Source organism: Pan paniscus, chromosome 16, assembly GCF_029289425.2.
Source record: "Pan paniscus chromosome 16, NHGRI_mPanPan1-v2.0_pri, whole genome shotgun sequence".
Lineage (NCBI taxonomy): Eukaryota > Metazoa > Chordata > Mammalia > Primates > Hominidae > Pan > Pan paniscus.
The window spans coordinates 41,356,513-41,381,796 of NC_073265.2; the positions used below are offsets into that span (position 1 = coordinate 41,356,513).

At 44.5% G+C, this 25,284-nt stretch overlaps 1 protein-coding gene across 1 annotated transcript in view; it reads right to left on the bottom strand.

The window, feature by feature from the left end:
- Positions 1-85: 85 nt before the first annotated feature.
- Positions 86-25,284, bottom strand: part of GNB5 (G protein subunit beta 5) — a 61,333-nt gene continuing 36,134 nt past the window's right edge. Inside the window, exons 5-11 of the mRNA XM_003827846.5 lie at positions 19,952-20,084; positions 14,504-14,647; positions 12,270-12,361; positions 7,080-7,128; positions 4,812-4,908; positions 3,341-3,507; positions 86-1,637 (exon numbers count right to left, since the gene is read on the bottom strand). Of these exons, the coding sequence (XP_003827894.2) occupies positions 1,626-1,637; positions 3,341-3,507; positions 4,812-4,908; positions 7,080-7,128; positions 12,270-12,361; positions 14,504-14,647; positions 19,952-20,084 (694 nt within the window). The 3' untranslated portion in view covers positions 86-1,625. The remainder of the gene's footprint in view (positions 1,638-3,340; positions 3,508-4,811; positions 4,909-7,079; positions 7,129-12,269; positions 12,362-14,503; positions 14,648-19,951; positions 20,085-25,284) is intronic.

The following is a 25,284-nucleotide window of genomic DNA, read 5'->3' on the forward strand; positions in this document are numbered from 1 at the left end:
CTGGAGGCAGGCAGAGGCCCTTCATTTTTCTCTCTCTACCCCAGACCCCAGTGTACAATAAAACCACCAGTAACTGCTCTGCAAATAATCGAATATAATTATTATGTTTATTTGAAGTGAGATGATGGAAAAGATGGCCTGGCTGATTTTGGACCGAGTGGCCCATTATGATACCTGAACAAGCAGTTGTGAGGGTGGGCCTGGCACACCCCTGGATGTTTACAGGAGCATCTGGTCCAGTCCTGTCTTATGGCTGTGCCCAGCTCCAGCTCTGGAAGAGTCTCTCTGAGGAGCAGGGCCTGGAGCTGGGCCTGCAAAGCCAGAGCCACTACTAGAAGAAGGGCTGGGCTGGAGCAGGGCCAGGAAAGGAGACCTGTCCAGGGGACAAGGTGCACGCAGCCTTCAGGTGCAGCCAGAACCTGCCGGCAGACCCCAGGCCACCGACGAGGCAGGCCTCACCAGGAATGACACCTGGTGTCTGAGGTGACCTTTTATTCCCCTAGGTGCATGCCATCTTTTTAAATGAGAAGTTTTCTAAAGCAAAGAATAAGCATCTACATCTTACAAAAAAACAAAAAAAGGAAAAGAAGGGATCCTATAACAAAAAGCACTTCCTTCTTCTAGAAGGAATTCTGAGTCTCAAATAAAGAGAAGATCTTCTTTTAATATTGTTTTTCTTTCTATGTAAGAGGAGCAGACGTTATTATTCATGACTATCAATCAATCTGCATATGTAATTATAATTGCAATGCAATACATATGAATATAATTTATATGGACAAGATTCACTTTAACCTAAGTGTTTCCACTAATTCTACTAATAGGTTTTTAAATAAGTTTACTATCTTGTGTTCCCACACAGAAGACTTTTCTTTGCTCTCAGAAGCATTTGTTTACAAACACCACTGGCTTTCCCTTCAATTCAGAGAAAACGCCCTGTCCAAGTGGCACAGTGACATCATCATCATCCATGAGTCAAACCACCTGTCCTTTTTAGGCATTTCTCTGCGTCATTTACAGCAGTTCACCATAGACAAAAATGTTGTATCTGAAAAAAGACAATAGAACAGGAAGCTGAAAAAGATACTTTTACAATAAAAACACATTCTAAAAAAAGTGATTTTTGTCTAATTACATTTGGAATTGGAATTTGCTTCTATCACAGACCAGTTACCAGTCCTCAGTCCATAAAATCAGCACTTCCAGAGGAAGGTTCCAGGCATCACAGTGCACATCGAGAAATATCAGACTTTAAAGTGCTCTGAAAATGAATTGATTCAAAGAAATAATATGGAATATATTAACTGTTGAATTCTACTGGTGACAGAAGGGGTTGAGGCTACTATAATTTAGAATAACCTTAAAAACAGATACGTTTTAAAAAGTGTTCCAAAAGAAAAATACCGTACTTGAAGGTATTCTCGCAGTGCTGAAGGCTCACACTAGTGTATTTCCAGAGGTGACAGTTTTAATAGTCATATTGGAGACGCTTAGTGACCTGTGAGCCATGGGTTGCTCCCCTAAGCTAAACTGCAATAAACTCTAAGCTCCTCTAGAAGTAATATCTATTTACATGTGAAGATTTCAAATTCTCAGGTATACATGAGTGCATTGTCAGAAGATGATTAGGCCCAGACCTGTGAAGACACAAACAGATTGTTTTTAGACCTTTGTAGTTAACAACTTATAAAACTTGAGCTTAAAGAGATAAAATTAGTCTATTCACACACATGCATGGGCATACATATATGTGTGTGTACACACACACACACACACACACACATACACACTCCATCCAAAATAGGGTGCTCATGTGCCTTAGAAGGATAACACTGTACTCCTAGCAATGCAAAGGTGCTTCTTTGGACCTGATCTTCTCCTCCCTTAGTTAATTGTCTGTGGGGCATCTGCAGCCTCCTTACTAGGGCCTAGCTACTCTTCCAGATTGACAACCAAAACCATTTGAACCCATACAGCTCACCATATACACTAACATGACTACTCACTTAGGATACTCTTACCCAGGAAGATGAACTCACAGATAACTTTTTTATTTGTTTCAGGAATTTTGCAAAAATCCTTTTCTCTATCCTAACACTAGACTACTCAACTTACCCTCTTTAGAAAACACACCCATGTCTCAGGACAATATAGAGCATCAAATGACTATTTAGTTTTAAAAGGTTTGTTCGAAACCCTCCCCCACCCCTGCATCCAGCAATCCTAAAACTATTATGCCACAAAGTTGTCCAATCCTAATTAAGTGCCCCCCAACAAAGACCTGCCTTAAACCAGACCAAAAAAACCTCATGCATGCCTTTGTCATCCTCTTCTGAGATGCCACTACACCTCTACCAATTCTTGATGTTTCACACTGAGGTAAGCAATAAATTTAGCTTTGCTCTATGAATGGGCTACTTTTTTCTTTTTGAGACAGAGTCTTGCTCTGTTGCCCAGCCTGGAGTGCAGTGGGATGATCTTGGCTCACTGCAACCTCTGCCTCCTGGGTTCAAGCGATTCTCCAGCCTCAGCCTCCCGAGTAGCTGGGACTACAGGTGCATGCCACCACGCCTGGCTGATTTTTGTATTTTTAGTAGAGACAGGGTTTCACCATGTTGCCCAGGCTGGTCTGGAACTCCTGACCTCAAGTGATCCGCCTGACTTGGCCTCCCAAAGTGCTACAATTACAGGCATGAGCCACCATGCCCAGCTTAAACAGGCTATTTTGGTAGTATTTTGGGTGAGCCAACACTCAACAAGGTTATGGAGCTCTCTTTGAGAATTTAATGAAAGCCACGAGGACAAAATGCATACACCCCAAATTTGGCATATAATTTCAGGGGCTTCATTTCCAAGATTAAGCTATAGAAAAACCAAAAAAAAAAAAAAAAAAAAGGAAGAAAAAAGTAATAGTTTCAGGGGCTTCACAGCCTCCTGGATTTGTGACCCTTGTCATCACAAGGTCAATAATCGTAATAAGAACCCTATACTATAGGAGGAGAGGCTGGTTATCTGTGGTTTGCCAAAGGCTAGAATCACAAGAATCAGACTTTTAGGGTCAAAAGGAACTTTCTGGATGATCAAGCCTAACTATTCCCTCACCTACAGGCTGATACGCAGTTGTCGAATCTGTGCGAGAATACCTGCACTGATGCGGCACTGGCTATCTCTCCAGGCAACCCATTCCCTCTGTGGCTGTGGGCAGAGTGGAAATGAGAGCTCGGCGAGGCTGAGCAGGCCCACCTGAGCTTACTCTGATAGCCTTCCCTCTGCTTCAGAAGGCCTGTCACCCGTCCTCTCTCCTCTCACACACAGGAAAACGGAAAACCATCCCTCTTACTCTGAGGGTATGATCCCATGATCCAGAGCAGAAAGCAGTCCCATCGGGGGAAACTCGTAGAGTGCTAACGCGGTTTTCATGTCCAAACAGGATGGAGACCCGGGACCCTTTGAGAACATCCCAGACGTTGATAGTGTAATCATTGTATCCAGCAAACAGCAGGCGACCTTGAAGCAGGGTGAGATGATAGCTGTTAAGCCAGTTCCTTGCTTCCTGTTTCTCATTACATGACTGTTACTCATTCAGTAAGCAGTGATTCAGGCGCACTGAGTCCTAGGCACTGTGCTTTGCCTCAAGGATTCAAAGGGGAGAAAGCACAGTCCCTGTCCCTGTTGGAGGATGTGGGGCTGAGAGGAACAGATCACTGTAGCATCCCATGGTAACAGCCATAATGCAAGTGCTTTACACACGTAAAGTGCTATGGGACCAGAGAGGAAGGGGGATTAAGGAGGGCACTGCAGACACAAGTAAATTATTTTTAGTCATTTGCTAGTTAACAACTTGTAAAACTTGTTTAAAGAGAGAAAGTTAAAGTGACATTTGAGTTGGCTCTTGAGGGTTGAATCGGAGTCTGTCATGGAGAGAAGGCAGGGAAAAGATGTTCCAGGCAGTAGCAGGAACTTCATGTGCAGTTAGTCTAGGGATGTGTCTGGGGAAATGGAGTGGTCCAGGTAGCCAGCCTGTTACCTCTGCTTTAACTTTCTATTTTTCTTTCTTTTTTTGACATGATCCTTCTGGAGCTATGCTTTTTCACCAGCAGCTTCCCACAAAGGAGCCATGAGCTTCAGGGCACTGAGAAGGCACTCATTTTTTTTTTCCCTTTGAGTCAGAGTCTCGCTCTGTTGCCCAGGGTGGAGTGCAGTGGCACGATCTCAGCTCACTGCAAGCTCCATTTCCCAGGTTCAAGCGATTCTCCTGCCTCAGCCTCTTGAGAAGCTGGGATTACAGGCATGCGCCACCATGCCCAACCAATTTTTGTATTTTTAGTAGAGACAAGGTTTCACCATGTTGGCCAGGCTGGTTTTGAACTCCTGACCTCAAGTGATCGCCTGTCTCGGCCTCCCAAAGTGCTGGGATTACAGGAGTGAGCCACAGTATCCCACCAAGAAGGGACTCTTGCTTCACCTCCACCTTACAGAAAAGTTCCCTTTGGGGCATGAAGAGAAGCAAAGGCTGGGGAGAAAATGCCTGAGAGCATTGTGGAAGTGAATTTCTGACACTTCATTGCCTTGAAGGACAGCATTAGGTGGGTATACAGCCTTCATTTCCCCCTGGAGTGAAGTTGCCTGGGGCAGGACAAAGTGGGAGGTCAGAAGCTCAGAGGAGGAAAACTGGTGCAAATATGGATGATTTCGCATACTGGTCCACAGGAAGCTCAGTTGATGAAAAGGAACTGAGTGATGATGGAGCGCTAGTTTCATTCTGGTCCTGTCTTACAGTCCTGGGAAAAGTTTCTGAAATAAAATCTTACCACTGAGGGAGAAGTCCACGCTGGATGCTCCAAATATGATGCTTTCTTTGGAATAGATGGCAACCTCCCTATCTGCCCGCAGGTCATAGAGGCGACACTGGGGAGCAAATAAATAAAGAAGCACTTACTTCTGGCTTCAGTTTGGTGACGTGATGACCACAGAGCTACAGGTAGGTGCTACAGGTAGGTGCTTTTAAACTTGCGTAGTTTAAAACATGAAGGAAAAACTTCTTAGTTTTCCCTACTGTTATTTCATCCTTTAGTCCCGACTCCTGTTAATTTCTATGAGTCAGTAAAGAGTCCTGATTCCTATTAATCTCTATGAGTCAGTAAAGAAACGGCAAATAAAGCAAATTTCTTCAGGTATAAAAACAAAATGAGACCCCACTTTTTTTCTGATAAAGGACACATGTTCACTGTAGAAAATTTGGAAATATTCAAAAATGTATACAGAAGGAAATGAAGGTCACCCTAAATCCTAGAGGTATTTACTAATTCTCAGCTGTTTCCTTCAGTCTTATTTGTATTTTATGTGTGTATCTGAATGGGTTGGATGTTTCATTATTGCTTTTATTAACATTAGGTTATACGTCCTTTCTCATATCATTAAAAGAGAACTTCAAAAAACATTATGTACATAGTTATTGAATATATCAGAATCTATTTAGCCAAACCCTGTTGTTTTGGTTGTGTTTAATTTTTCTCTTTTATAAATAATATTATGATGACTATTCTTATATAAAAATCTTTACATGTGTTTCTGGTTTCCTTAGACTAGGTTTCCTTAGACTAGGTTAAGAAATAGAATCCTTAGAAGAGTTATCAGGAAATAGCATGACCAGATTCAGAAGTAGAGATGTTTTATTTTATATTTTATTTTATTTTGAAATGGAATTTCGCTCGTCACCCAGGCTGGAGTGCAATGGTGCTATCTTGGCTCACTGCAACCTCTGCCTCCCCAGGGTTCAAACGATTCTCCTGCCTAAGCCTCCTGAGTAGCTGGGATTACAGGTGCCCGCCACCACGCCCAGCTAATTTTTGTATTTTTAGTAGAGATGGGGTTTCACCACATTGGCCAGGCTGGTGTTGAACTCCTGACCTCAGGTGATCCACCCACCTTGGCCTCCCACAGTGCTGGGATTACAGGCATGAACCACCGTGCCCAGCCAAGTCGAGATGTTTTCAAGCTCTTGATTCATATGGCAAATCTGCCCTCTAGGAGGGTGGTGCCAACTATCCTGACCCCAGGGTTGATCCAGGCTCCCCATCAACCCAACCTCTGGGCATTTCTTTGCTAGTGGCAAAATGGGCATCCGATGACTTAAAACTTAAAACATGCAATTCTTTGATTATGAGTGACTTTGAAAATATTTTCAGGTGTTTACTTGCCATTGTGGATTCACTGCTTTGTAAATGACCTGCATTTTACCCTCTTCTTTAATTGGAGTGTTCATTTTATTGCTTATGTAACTCCATTCGTATCTACAGGATTTCAACTTGGTCTGTACTGTATGTGGCAAGAATTTTTCCATATATGTTTGTTATAATTATATTTTGTTATAATTTTGTTACAATATATTTCCATATATATTTCCATATATATTTTGTTATGTATCTTTGATATACGGAAGTTTTAAATTTTCATTATTTCAAAACTCAATCTATTCTTTTGTAATTTAACAGAAAATTAGAATGAAAACCATTATTTCATAAGATATTTGATATTTTGAGGGCAACAAGAAAATATTTTTTTCTCTTGAAAATAATTTGGCAATCAGTATCAAAAGCCTTAAAACTGGGTCTATTTATGGCTCAGCAAGTTATGTCTGAGAATGCTAAGGAAATGATGAGAGGTACAAAAACACTTATAGTAGTGTTTTTAACAGAAAAAAAAAAAAAACCTTGAGAAAAGCCAATTGTCCAAAAATTGAAGACGAATGTCACATTCATAACATGGAATACTACTCAATCACTAAGAAAATATAATGGAGAGAAATATTTATCAGCCTGGGAAAATGTTCACATTCTGTTAAGTGAAAATGCCAAATTATAAAGCATTTTGTTTGTTAAAAAGAAAAAAAGACAGAAAGGAATTCATCCAACTATGATTTTTCTTGGGTAAGGAGATCAAGGTAATTTAATATTCCCCTAAATTTTCTTTATTGAATACTCGTTACTTCTGTAACCAGAAAAATAGTTATTTTCTTAAAATAAGTTAGCAGATCCCTCTATTGACTAGGAAAAGCTCTCAAAAACTTAGAAACATACCGTAGCATCATCTGACCCTGAAGCAAAGGCATCTCCACTGGGGTAGTACCTGCAGAGAGAAAGTACTTTATCTATGGTTGTGATTCCCGACCCTGGATGCCCATCAGAACCATGCTAGGCCCTTGGAATCAGAATCTCTATTTCTAAGGACTCAAGGAACATTTGCAGCAGAAGACGGAAGAGCAAGCTCCTATGTCAGGCCCACTGATCTCTAGTTTTCTTCCCTGTTAGTGGGGGACAGTGACACTGGCCTTGCAGAGTGAGATAATATGTGTTGATATCAGGCACAGAACACAGAGCAGACCCCCTGTAAATATAGTTTCCCTCAATCACATATCTAATTCCTAAGACTTGGCCCAGAGCTCAGGGATAAGAAAGTGGTTATGAGCACAGACACTGAATCAGACGCACAAAGTCACATTGGATGTCTGCACTGACCATTTACTACCTGCGATACTTTTGGCAAATGACTTCCTCTTGCCCAGCCTCAGTTTCCTCATCTGAAAAGTGAGAGTAATAATGCATATTTTCTGCTGTGAAGATTACATAAGACAGTCCATGCAAAGAATCTGGCATGGTGCCAATTAAAACACATTCAATAAATGATGATTATTACTGCTATAGTCATTGTCTTCTCAATGATTAGCAAGAAATATGGGCCCTAAATTATAAGCCAGAGGCAGAATGAGAGCAAATGTCTTTAAACCCCTCTGCTCTGCCTCACCCAGCTGTGTTCCCCACACCTTCCATTGTTTCTCCTTTTTTTTTTTTTTTTTGAGACTGAGTCTCATTCTGTTGCCCAGGCTGGAGTGCAATGGCGTGAACTTGGCTCACTACAACCTCCACCTCCTAGGTTCAAGCGATTCTCATGCCTCAGCCTCCCAAGTAGCTGGGATTACAGGCGTATGCCACTATGCCTGGCTAATTTTTGTATTTTTAGTAGAGACGGGGTTTCACCATGTTGGTCAGGCTAGTCTCGAACTCCTGACCTCAAGTGATCCACCTTCCTAGGCCTCCCAAAGTGCTGGGATTACAGGCGTGAGTCACCGCGCCCACGCTGTTTCTCCTTTCTCATACCAGTGACCTACCCTATAGTTCCACAAAAGCCACAGGAGGAGGAGTCCTTTTAAAACATTATTTATTCCTCCTACCAGCGGGAGGTGAGAGTCAAAACATTTGGCAAAGGAGAGGGAAGCTTGACTTTGTGTGAATAACTTACATTGGCCTGAAAGACGGGGATGGAGGATTGAAAAGCTGGATGACAGATGTTAACCATTTTCAGCTCTGCCCCAGTCAGTCCATCACAGTGTGGGCACATTATATTTTTGAAAGCATTATGAATTCATGGAGTATCTGACGCATCCATATTCCAATGTCAAAATGATTTCTAGATTAAATACCATTTGGGGCCACATGGGCTATGATTTCCTTCTGCTGGTAGGAAGTTCAGGGACCAAGTGTATTATCTTCCAGGTAATACATAGATTATCTGGAAGAGACCTTTTGTGCCCCCAGTGTCCCCTCTCTCTATCTCCTATAGCTATGGTTAAATAAAAGCAGGATTTTTTGAATGGCACTAAACCCAGGGGGTGCTACTGGAATTCAGTGGCTAGGCCATAGGGATGGTAAATGTCTTACATGGAACATTCCCTTACAATGAAGAAATGTCCTTCCCAAAATGCTAATAGTGAACCCCATTGAGAAACACTAGTTCATTTTGTTTTGTTTTTCCTGGGCACGTGGCAGAATGAAAACTGTATTTCTAGTCTTCCTGTTGCCAGATGTGGCCATGTGATCATGTTCTGGCTAATGGGATGCAGGCAGAAGTGATAAGCGCAACTCTCCTCTACCAACCAGCTGGAAAGAAGGCATGGTGGTAGGCCAGTGGGGGCAGGAGACTGAGCACCATCCTAGGAAATGGGTTGCGAAGACAGAATGAGCTATCATAGCAGCTCAGATTTTAAGGTGAGAACAAACTCCCATCTGGTTTAAGTCACTGTGATTTGGGCTTCTCTCATACAAGCCCATGTCCTAACTAATTCAGTGTATAACCAAGGGCATGCTAAGAGAATAATGACAATGCTCAGTATAACCTCAGCCTTGGCTGGACATGGTAGCCAGTGTTCGCCCTGGAAGAAAATCAAAAGGTACCCTGAACATGGCCCACTGAATCAGTCCCTGTAGCATCCGTCACATGAGTCTCGGCGTCAGTTTACACCATTCCATAAAATAACTTAATTGAAACTGCATTCACTGTATATAGAAAAATGGCCATTTAAATTTTTAAGTTACAGTGTTCCCTATCAATCAAGAATTGGGTTTATGTCTCCATTTATCAACATCTTCTTTTATTTCTGCCATTAAGAATTCATAAATACTTTTAAAAGTTTGGTTACCACCATAACATTTTCTCTCTGTCTCTCTCTCTGACTTCCTCAGTGCAGGAGATCGATGAGTAAATTGGCCATGCAGTGTGGTCTCCCTCACACAGGAGGGCACCTAACTCAGCCCTGGAAACCAGGGGGGCTTTCTGGACAGAGGGAAGCCTAAGTTGAAAACTGATGGTCAAAGGAGGTTAGAAGCAAAGGGTTCAGGGGAGATGAAACAGCTCAGGTGAGAGAGTGTGCATTTTATTTTATTATTTTTGAGAAGGAGTCTCGCTCTACTGCCCAGGCTGGAGTGCAGTGACACGATCTCAGCTCACTGCAAACTCTGTCTCCTGGGTTCAAGCGATTCTTGTGCCTTAGCCTCCCAAGTAGCTGGTATTACAGTCATGTGCCACCACATTTGGCTAATTTTTGTATTTTTAGTAGAGACGGGGTTTCACCATGTTGGCCAGGCTAGTCTCGAACTCCTGACCTAAAGTGATCCGCCCACCTCGGCCTCCCAAAGTGCTGGGATTACAGGCGTGAGCCACGGCGCCCAGCTGAGTGTGTGCATTTTAAAGCTGTACATTGGCCCTCCATAGCCATGGATTCCACACTCATGGATAAAATCAACTGCAGATTAAAAATATTCTAAAAAAGAAAAAGGAATGTTGCATCTGTACTGAACCTTTTTTCTTGTCATTATTCTCCAAACAATACAGTCTAATAACTATTTACATCGCATTTACACTTACTAGATATTGTAAGTAATTGAGAGATGATTTAAAGTGCACGGGAGAATGTGCATAGGCTATATGCAAATACTATACCACTTTAATTTTATTATTTATTTATTTTTATAACTTCAGCATACCCTGAGAAAATACTACATCATTTTATGTAGGATTCTGGTATCTGAGGGAGGTCCTGGAACCAATCTCCCACAGATACAAAGGAATGACTGTACTTTATTAATACACAGGGGCTTATTTTTGTGGCTTTATCTTCTATCTTGCATTTTACTAACTTCAATTACTATCTGTAGTAATTTTCAGATTGATTTCTTTTGATTTTCTAGGTAATTACAGCACAGTTACAATAAGTGAGTCTTTTTTTCTTTTTTCCTTATTCCACATTTGAGGGCAAGGAGTACCAAAGTAAGTAAGTATTCTTTTTTGTTCTTGTTTTTAAGAGAAATAATTCTCCTGTTTTCCCACTAAGTATAATGAAGATTCTTGGGGGTTCTGAGTATAACGAAAATACTTTATAAACTGTCTCAACAGTACCATCTTTCATACGTGGCAAGTCCTGACCTCTCTCTTGGGATCTAATTAATGGATCCTGCCACTTACTTGACATCTTGAATGTTTAACAGGCATCTCAAACCTAATTAGCCCCCAAAAGAACTCCTAAATCCATGTGCAAAGCCCACCTCCTCCTCCACCTATCCCTCCAGTCTTCCCTGTCTTAGTAAATGGACTGCTGCTTGCTGCCCTCGATAAAAGATGTGGGTTCCCCAAGCTCAGGGTTCTTCTATAGTGCATCCCTTGCATCAGCCTGTGTCATTTGGCCCTTTTCATGTCTCCCTGTGGAACTAGGGCTCAAGTACCAGCACAAACAGGCTGATAGCCTGGCTACTGCCATTGCTGTGAGTAATAAACTGTCCTTCATCTCTGACCCAGGAGTCTCGTGTCTTCTACCAGCATCCATGAGCTATGGCAGCCCAACTTGTTAACTTGTAGGTAGATAAAATCTCAGATATTTCATAATTCTTGACATTTCTCTGTCTCCACCATGTCTTCCTTAGTTCCAGTCACCATCGTTTCTTTCTGGAACTCACACAACCACCTCTAACTGGTTGTCATATTTCCATTCTTGTTCCCTACAATGTATTCTCCATACAGCCAGTGATCTTTTTTGTTTGTTTGGGTTTTTTTTTTTTTTTTTTTTTGAGACACGGTCTTGCTCTGTTGCCTAGGCTGGAGTGCAATGGCACCATCTCGGCTCACTGTAGCCTCAATCTCCTGGGTTCAATCGATCCTCCCACTTCAGCCTCCTCCGCACGTCACCATGCCTGGCTAATTTTTTTTTTTTTTTTTGGTAGAGACAGGGTTGAGCCATGTTGCCTAGCCTTGTCTCGAACTCCTGGGCTCAAGCAATCTGCCCGCCTCAGCTTCCCAACAGAGCGATCTTTTAAAGGCAAAACATGATCAGGTTAGCCACCCCTACCCCTCCCAACTCAAAACTCTCCAGTGACCACCTGGCCTTTTGTTAGGTCCCTTAACCTCTCATCTCTGTGCTCTTCCCCCAGCTCTTTGCGTGCCTGGCTCTTTCATGATCCTGGCCTCAATGTAAACATCACCTTCTCAGTGAGGCTGTCTTTGACCTCTAAGAAATGACCCATCCCATCTCCCTGTTTTACTTTTATCATAGTAATTATCAGTATCTGAAACTGTATATTTGTGTTTGGTCTAGTTTGTCTCCTGTAAGAGAATAGAGACCTTGTCCATCTTGTTCACTGGTATATTCCCAGTTCCTAGAATAATATCTAGCATATAAATACTTAATAAATATTTATTGAATGAATGGATGAAAAATGCTGATTCAACTTAGGGAGGATATTAATTGCTCCTAATGCAATTAAATTAAAATTCTCCATGAGTTCTGGAGCACTGTTCAGTTCCACCACAATCAGCCTTTCTTCCCGGGGAGGCCTCTCTCAGCCAAGTAAACTGAGTCTGGAGGTGGTTCCTGGGCTAAGGATTACCCAAGCCAGGCAATGCCGGCAGAACAGAGAGGTGGCATGAACATTCTACTCACTGACCGGACACTGTTGATGTCAGATTCATGTGTTTCAAAGGCCTGCACGCACTGGCCGGAGCGCATGTCCCACACCATGGCTTTCTTGTCACATCCCTACAAATGAAAATTAGCCAGAGTTATGGCCACTTTAAGGAATGTCTATAGACAAGGCACGAGTCCCAGTTATATAACACAGACCATTTATTTCCCATTAGCAAATGGTTGACAACACACTTTTCTGAGACTAGCTTTACCTGAGGGCACTTTCCTTAGTCAGAAAGCCCTTAGACGCCTAGAACTAGGTCTTGGGATGGGAGGCAGGAGGGAAGGCACTCGGCTTCCTCTTTTAGCTTGTTTTCTTCTTTTGCACATTTCTGAATGGAGGCAAACCCTCCTTACCCTCCCCCGGGCATCTCCCTTCCTTTCATTTTTCCTTCTTTTCTCTCTTCTCTTTATACTTGCCTCCCTAAGCCCAGAGGGCAAGGCAGGCAGGCAGTGGTGCGTGGTGGGACCTCTCTACTTGTGACATTAATAAATGGGTTGGCAGTGCCCAAATGGAGCAGCCGAGAGTCCCAGCTTTGTTTTGGTGTATGGGGCAGCCCTCAGCAAAGCTGGAGAGCCAGGTGCCCCGGGCCATCTGCACCCTCAGCAGCATGCTGGGCTGGGAATCTGCAAACCAGGGGCCCATAAGGGTGCTGCCATCGACGCGCAGGGTGGCTTAGGCAAGTCACCTCCCTGGGCGTCTGCCTCAACACCTATAAAGTCAATGCTCTCTTCAGGTTGCTAACATGACCCAGAAGGTCACAGACATGAGGGTTTTCCATTATCCTATCAAGGCTCTGGGAGCAGTTTGGTAAGTTCCTGCAGAGTGGTCATGTTATCAAGCTCAAGTAGTAGAATGTGGACTCTCAATAGTCAAATAGCTTATATGATCAAACAGCTAAAAAGTAACAGCTTAAAACTGGTGTCTAAGTTGTTGGTTTCAACTTGGAGCAGAGGGAGGTGTGTAATAAAGCACCATCACACATCTGAGGAAGGCCCGCTGTGGGAGTTCAGCACCCCGAGTGTCTTTACTGAAAATGTGGGCAAAGAAACCAGAAAGGCCTTCACATCTTTAGAGGACACTCAATTGGATGCAGTTTAGTGCTCTGAAAGAGACAATATGATCTACAGTAATAGCAGTAATTTTTAAAAAACACAGTAGAGTTGAGGAGAGATAAATACAGTGATACCAAGGCACAGGGTTGAAACATCTACACATGGCCAAATACCCAGGAAGAAAATCAGGGTTCCTGCTAACTACAGCTCATACAGCCCTGGCCTGGCTCCCAGGATCGATATGTGGGCAGCCTGGAGCAAAGGTCCCTTATGTGTCCCAGCTGCAGAAGCCACCTGACAGTGTGTGCGTCACTGTCCTGTCTCACCACTGCCTCCTGATGGAGGTGAGACAGGACCCATGGTAAGGTCAGCTGGCCCAGCTCTCTGTCCTTATTCTCAGGCTGGCCCCAGAAGGACTTGCCCCTCCCATTTGCATACACACTGCAAACTCTTCCATCTACTGCTTGTACCATCCTGGGGAGGGGAAGTGCAAATACCACTATGCACTATGGCCAACTTATAGCGGATGCGACTTACAGTCAGGTAGCAAAGCCCTGACCCAGGCACCCTGACTCCTAGTCTAGTGCTTCTCTGAGTCTCTGTGGCCCTGTCTGCCAACTCTGAGCTTTCAAAGCCTCTGTTTCTTGCACCCTGTGATGGGAGGGAGGATGGTGGCTGGCAGGGGTGGGGTAGGAGAGTGCCCCACAGGCCTCAAAGCCCTGGTGGCATCACAGCGTTGCCTCAGCTCAGTAGCCATCTGACCTGCCATGCCCTTGTGCGCATCTCTGATGCTCTCAGATGCTAACTCTCTGCTATTTACTTGAGGAATGACATTTTAAAATGTGGCAGATATGCACCTTGAGTTGCAGCACTCATACAGGAGAACATTCCAGATTACTCTATAGACTGCTAACATCAGTGGCAGAACAGAAGGAGGCCCTCACAGCTTAGCCCTGTAGCTGCCCACCAAGCCCCCGAGAGGGGCCTGGAGCCAGTGCGGTCACTGCAGGAGCTGGGGGTTTAGTGGGGAGTTGAGGACAATTCCTGCAGCTCCTTCTAGGGAAGTGCCTAGGCTAATCCCATGAATGGACAAGAACTGCCACCATAAGCCTCCTTAGTGGACACAGGAGCCCTAGGGAATTTCCACTGGGTCTTTACCCCAGACACGAAGGTGTTTCCAGTTTCTGAGGGGGCCAGGTCCAAGCAGAGGACGTCAGCCCCATGTCCGTGGAAGCTCTGCAGCAGCTGCCCACTCTCCACGTCCCACAGGGCACACGTGCCATCGCCGCTCGCTGTCAGGATCTGCCCGCAGAAAAGGACAGGAAGTGGGTGGTTGTGGTTATTGCTTATGCCGGGGGCAGTCAATCAGAGGCTTAACGTTCCGCAGGGAAAAGCAGAACACACACACACACACACACACACACACACACACACACACACACCCTACCTGCTGTATCTGGGTTCATGCACAGAAATCTCTCTCCTATACAAAGAAGGAAAGAGTGCATTTCCTACACCCTCACAGTCCTTGAGTTGTGTTTATATGGTTGTGGTTATTGCTTATGCCGGGGGCAGTCAATCAGAGGCTTAACGTTTCGCAGGGAAAAGCAGAACACACACACACACACACACACCCTACCTGCTGTATCTGGGTTCATGCACAGAAATCTCTCTCCTATACAAAGAAGGAAAGAGTGCATTTCCTACACCCTCACAGTCCTTGAGTTGTGTTTATATGCCTGCCTCCCAGCAGAGCTGAAATCCTGGCGGCCTCATGGTGGTACCTACAGGGCTCTACACATGCCTGGCTCGTAGGAAGTGTTCCGTGAGTCTCTACTGAGTGTTTAAAACCTTCGATGCCTCCCACTGCTGTGCAGGCCAAACACTTAAAGTGCTTCTTGGATACTGATGCATACACATCACTGGGCTGCTTGCTAATACAGAGTCTGGGGTGGGGCCTGAGCGTCTACACTTCTCACAGGCTCCCAGGGAATGCTGAGGCTGGTCACGGGGCACACTGGGAGCAGCAGGGGTCTAGGAAGCATCTTGTTGGACATTCTCTGTTGCTGCTTTTCCCGAGCACAGTGCTGCCCAGAGGCTTCCCAGGACCACTGACGGGTGCCAGAGGATATTCACGCATACAGAGGTTCAAGAAACATCTGCTGTGTGCTGACAGTGTCTGCCAGGCACTCTGCTAATGCATGAGGGTTTGCAGAAAGATTGTGTCTCAGTTTCTGTTCTCCCAGAACTCAGTTTAATAGGATTGCCAGTAAGAATGAAACCAACATAATTCCCCATCCCTGTGTTAAACAATTCTGGGACCAGGCCAACTTTCCTGTTACTATGTTAAACCATACTGAGACCAAGTAAAAATAACTTAACTGCTTGCTGCAGAAAATACCTGCTCCTGGGAGAAAAGACTGTGAATCGATTAGACAACTTACCAAGATTAACAGCTTGCTCATCCAGACTCAAAGACTGTTCGCTTGCTGGGCTCACCAATCCAAAGCTAAAACGGCCTTGCAAGACCCACCTTAAAATCACCAAGCCTGGACCCTGAAATCCTCTAAGTACCCTTCCCTAATTCCTCCATTTTCAGAACCTACTAAGATTCTGCCAAGTGGAGGTTCTCCCTTACTGTGGCAGGTCAGATAACCTTAGCTTTGCTTGGTTGCAAGTATTTCTGATGTTCGCATGGGGAGTTGACATCACCAGTAGACAAGGATCAATGACAACAGCATGAGAAGTGCTGGGATCCAGGTGTGCACACAGGAGGGTCCCAAACCCAGTGTGGTGATATCTGAGTTGGTCTTCAAGGAAGAGTGAGAGCTGGCCAGGTGAAAGAAGGGAAGGGGAGAGACAAACTCCAGGGGGGCCTATGTCTGCACTAAATGAAAGGTGAGCCCGTTCACAGGTGGGGACTCAGTCTGAAGCCAAGAGAGCACTCTGGAAGCTTCTGGGCAGGAGAATGAGAAAAGCAAACGTATGTTTTAGGAAACTCTGGCAGAGGCCCAAAGAGCCTCTGGATAGCTTACAAGTACAAAGGTCAGCCATAGAGTAAAGGCACACAGGGGTGCCCGGGGAAAGACATGGGGACAGGGCTGGAATTTTACTTTTTGTCACTGCCAGTGTGTATGAGGCCTGGGCTCTGGCTGAGCATACCTTCCTGGGATTGGGAGAAAGGCAGTGAGGACTCAGGGTTCGGGGCCCTCATAGGCCCAGCTGGCGGCATCACAGAGACCTGGAGCCAGCTGGGTACTGACAGCAATGGAGGGGACCTGCAAGGGAGAAGCTCTCCCCGCCTTCTGGCTGCTCCACAGGGCCTGGGTGAGGTGATAAGACCGTGGAGGAAGTGGCTCTTGCAGCATAAGTGTCCGCAAGAGAGCCCTTTGCAGATGATTACTGATGGCTGAGGAAAGAAAAGAGGAATCAGGCCTTATGCGCCGCTAGCATGCAATGCAACCACTGACCACACCACACCTTCAATTTCCAGCTGCTGATGGGATCTCTCCTCCTCACCCTTTGCCCCCTTTCCCTTTTTCTTCCCCTCTCTCTTATATGTTAGGCCTTGCACATAAAGAATCTCATTTTTTTCCCAGCACTTTGGGAGGGTGAGGTGGGCGGATCACCCAAGGTCAGGAGTTCAAGACCAGCCTGGCCAACATGGTAAAACTCCAACTCTACTAAAAATACAAAAATTAGCCAGTTGTGGTGGCTCACGCCTGTTGTCCCAGCTACTTGGAAGGCTGAGGCACTAGAATCGCTTGAACCTGGGAGGCGGAGGTTGCAGTGAGCTGAGATCACGCCACTGTACTCCAGCCTGGGCAACAGAGTGAGACTTGGTATCAAAAAAAAAAAAAAAAATCTCATTTTTTTTTCTTCTTTTTTTGCAGGGAAGGAACAAATTACAAGGAGGGGAATCTGCTCCCGCCCTGGTGTTGCACCCACTGGCTGTCCACAGGACCCTCTCCAGCCTTGACTTCCCTCAGGAGGCCTGCATACATCCAACAAGATGACTTAAGCTGGCAAAGTAGCTTATGGACACACAAAACCTGAACCGAGGCTGAAATTTGGGTACTCATATTTTGTTGGATGCTCAAATTCCCTCAATCTCTCCTGGCCCACACCCACTAGTGGCTGTTCCAACTCACTGCTTTCCTAATAACACTTGCAGTAACTTACAGTTTATTTTGAGACACCAGGTCCAAACAATTTTCTTTAAGCAACTACCCCAGTCTTGCTCTTTAATTTAGGAAATTTTCATACCATACTGTTTGATCAAAGAAATGAATAGTTTTTAAAAGTTAAAAGTAGATTTCTAATACTTTTCAATTTTGTGTTTCTGATCTTCATTATAATATAAGTAAAAATAAAGTTTAAAGACCAAACATTTATTCATATAAATGCATTAAACAGAACCCCTAACTCATTGTCACTCATTTGTTCTGGAATGCAGAGAATTTGTAGGTTTAATACCATAGTCTCATACCAGCCGCTTGAGTTTCTCTTTTATCAACCTAGATCCCAGGGATTGAAGAAAGCTGGAGGTTCATGAGTTCAGTAGTACCCAAACTAGGCCATGTATCAGCATCATCCACGAAGCTTTGTGTTAATAATAATAAAATTGGCTGGGTGCAGTGGCTCACGCCTATAATCCCAGCACTTTGGGAGGCAAAGGCAAGTGGATTGCTTGAGCTCTGGAGTTCAAGATCAGCCAGGGCAACACACCAAGACCCCATCGCTACAAAAAATACAAAAATTAGCCAGGCATGGTGGCGTGTGCTTGCAGACCCACTACAGGCCTACCAGCTACTTGGGAGGCTGAGGCAGGAGAATCACTTGAGCCTGGGTGGTGGAGGCTTCAGTGAGCCCAGACTGTGCCACTGTACTCCAGCCTGGGTACTAGAGTGAGACCCTGTCTCAAAAAACAAACTAACAAACAAACAAATAATAAGAGTTAACACTTACTGATATTTACCAGGGACTACACTATGTACATGAATCATCTAATTTAAGCCTCAGAAAACCTTATGCGGGACAGATTTACTACTTTACTATCCTCATGTGCAGGTGAGAAAAATGAAGCGCGCAGAAATTCAAACGCTGTCTAGGATCACCAGCTAGAACACAGCGGAGCCAAGATCCAATCCTGCTGTCTGCCTCCAGAGCCACCCTTTACCTACCCTGCCTCCCAGGCCGCGTCCCCGCCGAGGTAGCCAGCTGTGGCTTCCCTTTATCTCCGGCTAAGCTGCTTGTTGGAAAAGAAAGCACTTTCTCACCTACTGGTGCCCCCTTTCATCCCCAACCCTGCCCCGGAGCAACACAGAGCGAGTCTGATGGGTCTCCACAGAGGGGCTTCAGATGCCTGATGGTCGTGGTAGCCGCCTGAGCCTGCCTTCATCCAGCCTAACTGTCCTCTGTTGCTTTGGTTTGCCTCAGGCCCAAAGACATCTCGTTTTGGCCACTGCACCAGCCAGTGGCCACAGCGCCCCCTGGTGAACAAGTCTGCAAGATTCCTGGTTAGGCTCAAATAATAGGTGTAAACAACAGGGGCACAATGGTGACACTGCAAGTCCCAACATCCCTCCAGTCAGCAATTGAACAATTACCCAGCCACCTGACCTCCCTGCCTCTAACCTCCCCATCCCTCCTGACATCAATTCACTGAAGCCAGAGTAAACTATGGAAGGCTTTAATCTAACTCAGACACTTTTCTCTTTTAAACAAACCAAAATCTGACTCACCCCTGCAAGGGCTCCCGTCACCTACAGGGTCCAGCCCAGGCACTCAGGGAGCCCTGAGATCTGGCCCCACCCACCTCTCGGCTGCCTGCCTCCCACTGTGCTCCCTCACACTCTGTGGCCGCCTGGAGTGGCAGCGGTCCCTCTTCACTGGCAGCAGCAAGTCTGTGACCAACCCCTCCTGCTCGGAGCTCCCCAGTTCCCCCACTGTCCAACCATTATTGGTTTTCATGAAGGTCCCTGAGGGCCAAGACTGAGCTTTTGGCCCCAGAGCCACGTGGTATCTGGCAATATGGGTAGTAGGTACTGAGAAGGTTTGCTGAATAAGTGTGAATAAATAAATGATGCGGTGCTTTCACCACTTGCTAAAGAAAACTTAAAGTGATAAAGGTTGTGTTGTTTTCACTGTAGTGTATTTAAAGTAGAGCAAAGATTTAATATGGTGAAGCATTTTCTTTTTGCATTGGTTAAAACAGGACTGTAAAGTGAGATGCATGCAGTGCACAGCTCTGAAGCCCGACAGCTCAGTGAAGCTTTACACACGTTAGCACGCAGACCAGGGCACAGTAACTGCCTGCACCCCAGGGGGTTCCCTGCTCCACTCCCACCCTCGCCAAGTCAATCAGAGGAGGATTTTCAATATGCCATGCAGTTTTATCTCAACACTACCAACAATCACTAGCCCCAACCTTCTCATGTTATTAAAATAATAATAACTAATGAGAAACAATAGGAGCTTCCTCTTAGAGCAAACTACTGGAGCACAGCCATCTTGTTCAGAGAGACGCCAAAAGCTTCCTCTCCTCTCAGCTCCTCTTTAGTGCTCCTTGGCAGGTCAACCTGACACCGGGGGCTGCCTATTTACCTGCATGTCAGAGTTGGTGAAGCTGCAGGCCGACAGGTAGTTGGTGTGCATAGCAACAGACTTCTTTTTGGCAGCCATGTTTTCATTTTTGTCAAACGTCAAGGGGTACACAGAACACTTATTATCCAAACCACTAGGATGGAAAGAAAGAAGTACCAAAGATTAATGCAGAATCACAGAATATGTGTCTACTTTTCCAATCACATGAACTTTTCAACATATTCTCTTTAGCAGTATCATATATTGTACCCTTTCCTCCAACTTTTACTTTGAAGATTCTCTTTTCTTTCTTTCTTTTTTTTTTTTTAAATAGAGACAGGGTCTTGCTCTGTTGGCCAGGTTGGTCTTGAACTCTTGGCCTCGAACTCGTGGCCTCAAGCAATCCTCCTTTGGCCTCCCAAAGTGCTAGGATTACAGGTGTAAGCCACTGTGCCTGGCCAGTTTGAAGATTTTCAAACCTACTGTAAAACTGAAAAAAAAAAAAAAAATAGTATACTGAACACCCAGATCCCTTCCCTTAGATTCACAGACTTAACATTTTGTCATATCTACAGGAGCAAATTCTGAACCATTTGACTGCAAACTGCAGATATGACATTTTCCTTCTAAACACTTCCACTTGCAAATTTACATCTCCTAAAAATAAGAACATTCTCCTGTCTATCTACCACATCCTTATCACATTTGAGAAAATCAACAAAACCTCCATAACACCATTTAATAAGCCAGCCGTATTCAATCTTCCCTGATTGTCGCCAGGATCCAGGGACCAACCAAGACTCACATATTGCATTCAGTTGTTATGTCTTTTTAAGATCTTTTAACCTAGAACAGAAACTACCTACTGTTTGTTGTTCATGACAGGAAATCTTAGATTGGCTGTTTATAGAATGTCGCATATGGTGGATTTGTCAGATGGTTTCTTAATGGTTAGATTCAAGTACTGTAGAACATTTTGGCAATAAGAGTATCAAGGTGCTACTGTGTACTTCTTTCTTATTGCTTCATGTCAGAAGGCTTGTAATGTCTCTACCAAGATTGGTAAAGCCAACTTTGATTACTTGGTTAAGGTGGACCACTAGATATCTCCAGGGTAAAGGTAATTTGTTTGTAATCAGTAATAATCTGTGGTGTGATATTTTGAGACCATAAAAATATCATTTTCTCCAACCACCTTTCATACAAAGGCTTTACATGATTATCCTTGCTTGAATCAGATATTACTTTAGGGGTGCAAAAGGGTGATTTATTTTGATAATGTCTTCCATATTTATTAGCTGGTGTTTTTCTGTAATGAAGAATCCTCCTTCCCAGTATCACTGTACACCCATAAATTTGATTTTTTTTCTTAATTGTATCATGATCCATTATTATCATTACTACATTTGATGCTCAAATTACCCCAAATTTGGGGCCTCTTCAAGCCAGCTGTGTTTTTTTTTTTTTTTTTTAATATATGTATGACCCCTATTGGTCCTTGAACGTTCCTTTACTTTCTAGAACAAGAAAATATCCTAGCCTCACTTTATTCTTTTCCTCCCAAAGACCTAACCCCAGCCTTACCCTAAGGTGCCCTGCTTTCTTTTTGTAGGGAACAATATTTAAAATGGGGTCACTTTTTTCTGAGGCACTGGGAAAGCCAAGGGTCCCTTCTGCTTTTCCAGCTGCTTGGGAGGTACACAGGTGTATTCTTGGGTAGTTTCTTATCAGTAATTAGCTTTGGCAAACTTGTTTATACAATGTGCGGAGGAGGCTGGGCACGGTGGCTCACATCTGTAATCCTAGCACTTTGGGAGGCCCAGGCAGGCAGATCACCTGAGGTCAGGAGTTCAAGACCAGCCTGGCCAACATGGAGAAACCCCGTCTCTACTAAAAATACAAAAATTAGCTGGGCAAGGTGGCAGGTGCCTGTAATCCCAGCTACTTGGGAGGCTGAGGCAGGAGAATTGCTTGAACCTGGGAGGTGGAGGTTGCAGTGAGTTGAGACCACACCACCGCACTCCAGCCTGGGCAACAGAGTGAGATTCTTTGACTAAAAAAAAGAGAAAAAAAAACAGAATGTGTAGAGAATGATTTGCACTTAGGCTATGGTAAGGGACAAGCATGCTGTGGACTATGGTCCTCCCTGACCCCTGAGCTGGGATACATCCTCCCCATCCTGAGTAATTTCTCTGTTGAGATACTTATTACTTAGGGTTATTCGCATTGCTATGAGAAGCAGGAAGGTTTTGCAGAGTGATGCATCCAGTGTCGAATCTCTGCTTTAGTACCTAACTAATGTTGTGATCTTGGTTACGTATTCATCTTTGAATTCCAGTATGACACCTGGCCCAGTGCCTTGCACACATGAGATCATAGTAAGTGTACAATACCTGAATGAAAGCTTCTTGGGGATATGGCTCCTAAATAAGAAATACTTGTATATATAACCAATTGACACATTTTTGGGGGAAAGGGGATTGTGGCAATACCATTTGGGTTTTAGCTTTCAAGTTTGGAAACAACTGAGAGAGAGACCCAGGAGCCAGGTAAATTGGGATAAAAAATATCCCCATTATTACCTACAATGACTTTTAGAGAATGTGGCATCGGTGTGGGTCTATTACAGATAACAGAGTCACAGGGATGTCACACAGTCATGGTTGGGAAACATTATGTCAGACTTACCACTAGAAACTCAAATGAATCACAGCTGCTCTTAGCAGTTTTGGGAAAGGTCTGGGAAGGGGAGATGGTACTTTTACCTGCGATAAGGAGTCAGTATTAGTTTCGTCTTTGACGCTCTCTCATCCACTAGACCGCCATATTTTGAAAAATGCCTTCACAAATGTTCATACCTTGAACTTCCTCTGTTTGGCCCTCGTAACAGCCAGTGAGGCAGCCAGGAAAGGTGCTAGCACCTCCCACATGCCAGGGTGGGGAAACAGAGATGACAAAGATCAGGGCGCCAGCCATCCCTCCACTCTGAATTCTGTTCTGCACCACGCTAAGTCACCAGAAAGCTATCTATCTGGGCCTGGTAAGGCTGCTCTCTTCCTTTCGTCCCGCTACCCCCATGGGAATTCTGCTGCTGCATTCCATTTAGTGAGGGTAAAATTAAGAAACAGCCACAGCATCGTTTCCTAAACTACTGTTGAACACATTGTTCACTATTATCATATTCACTACACATTGCAGAAGGGCCTACCCAATATATTCTTTCTGTAATTTAGAACTGCATATCTAATATTTCAATATTGGACATTGACAGATTATGTAACACATCCAGCTCTATGCATCTGCTAAAATTCATGTCCAACTAGAAACATATTACCCTAGGATATAAAAAAATGTGGAGAACTTACGATTCCTACTGAGTAGTGAAGAACTGACACTGCAGCAGAGGTCTGGCTTTTGCCCTCAGCTACTTGGAAGTGATCTCTGGGCCCCTGGAATGTCCTGCCTGGTAAGAGTGGCTTGGTTTGCTTGGGGGCTCTGGCCACCAGTTTAATAATGTGATTTATGATGGGGGCTTTTGGATGCATCATATCAGGTCTGATCTTCAGAGGAACTTGAGACTAAAGGTATCTGCCCGAACTTCTAGAGAGACTGCAGACTTTATAAAGGTAAACCACACAGGCAGTGTGTGGTCAAGCCCCCAATAAAACCTCTGGACACCTAAGGCTCAGAGGAGCTTCCCCAGCTGGCAATACTCTGCATGTATTACCATACACCGTGGCCAAGAGGAAACAACACCGTCAGTGACCACACCAGGGAGATGATGACTCGCAGCTCCATGTCTGGATGCCTCCTGGCTTCTGCCCCAGGGGTCTCCTCCTTTGGTTGGTTCTAATTTGTACCCTTACACTGTACTAAAACTGTGGTAGTAAGTACAGCACTTTCATGAGTTTGGCGAGTTGTTTTAGTGAATTCCTGGGGTTGTGGGGACCCTCAAATTTGCAGCCAGTATCTGAAGCAAGGGGCAGTCTTGGAACTGTGCCTTCTAACTGTAGTTGGCTAAACTCCTTTGCACCAACCTTATAATTGTGGCCTATTTCTCTCTTGCTTGCTTTCTCTAATAGATGTGTTACACATGTAGTACAAATATATATATATTTACATATATATCTTTTATTATAGCACCTCTTATCCTTTTAGGAAGTAGATGGTAATAAATTTTATATAAATACTGGCATCCATCTATAAAGTGGAGACACAATCCACTTTTGAGCCATTTTAAAAATTAAAAAATATGGGCCGGGTGCAGTGGCTCACACCTGCAATCTCAACACTTTGGGAGGCTGAGGCAGGCAGATCACTTGATGTCAGGAGTTCGAGACCACCCTGGCCAACATGGTAAAACCCCATCTCTGCAAAAAAAAAAAATACAAAAATTAGCCAGACGTGGTGGTGCACGCCTGTAGTCCCAGCTACTTGGGAGGCTGAGGCAGAAGAATTGCTTGAACCCAGGGAGCGGAGGTTGCAGAGAGCCGAGATCATGCCACTGCACTCCAGCCTGGGTGACAGAGCCAGACTCCATCTCAAAAAATAAAAAGAGTGAAATACATGTATGTGAACATGGGCTCCAAAGGGACAAGTGGTCTTGGCCACTGGAAGGAGAGTGAGACTATGTCCCCAAAGCAGCCACCCTAAGGGAAGGGACACTGGAGAAGATGGTTGGTGTGACTGGCTGGAGAGGGCTCCAAAGCATTTGCCTGGGGACTCGGGCTTTTCCTCTTTAAAATAAAATTCTTTCTTCCTGATTATAAGGAGAAAAATCCCCATAGTCCCATCATCCAGAAAGAACTACTATTTTATTTGGTATAGTTCCTCCCAGCCTTTATAATATGACTTTTTTTTTTTTTTTTTTTTGAGATGGAGTCTTGCTCTCTCCCCCAGGCTGGAGTGCAGTGGCGCAATCTCGGCTCACTGCAAGCTCCGCCTCCTGGGTTCACGCCATTCTCCTGCCTCAGCCTCCCGAGTAGCTGGGACTACAGGCACCCGCCACCGTGCCCGGCTAATTTTTTTTTATTTTTAGTAGAGACGGGGTTTCACCATGTTAGCCAGAATGGTCTCGATCTCCTGACCTCGTGATCTGCCGGTCTCAGCCTCCCAAAGTGCTGGGATTACAGGCGTGAGCCACCACTTGCCCGGCCTAATATGCCTCTTTTTAAAAACATGGCTGAGATACTGTGGCAGAAATATTTTGAATGGTCTCAGAGTTGTTCAACACAGGGACTGGGAATTATGTCGGTTTCAGTTCTCATTGTCAACCCTGTTAAACTGAGCTCCAGGAGAATAGGGAATAAGGCACACTCTTCCTAGTAATCTTGATGCCCTTTTCACACAGTGTA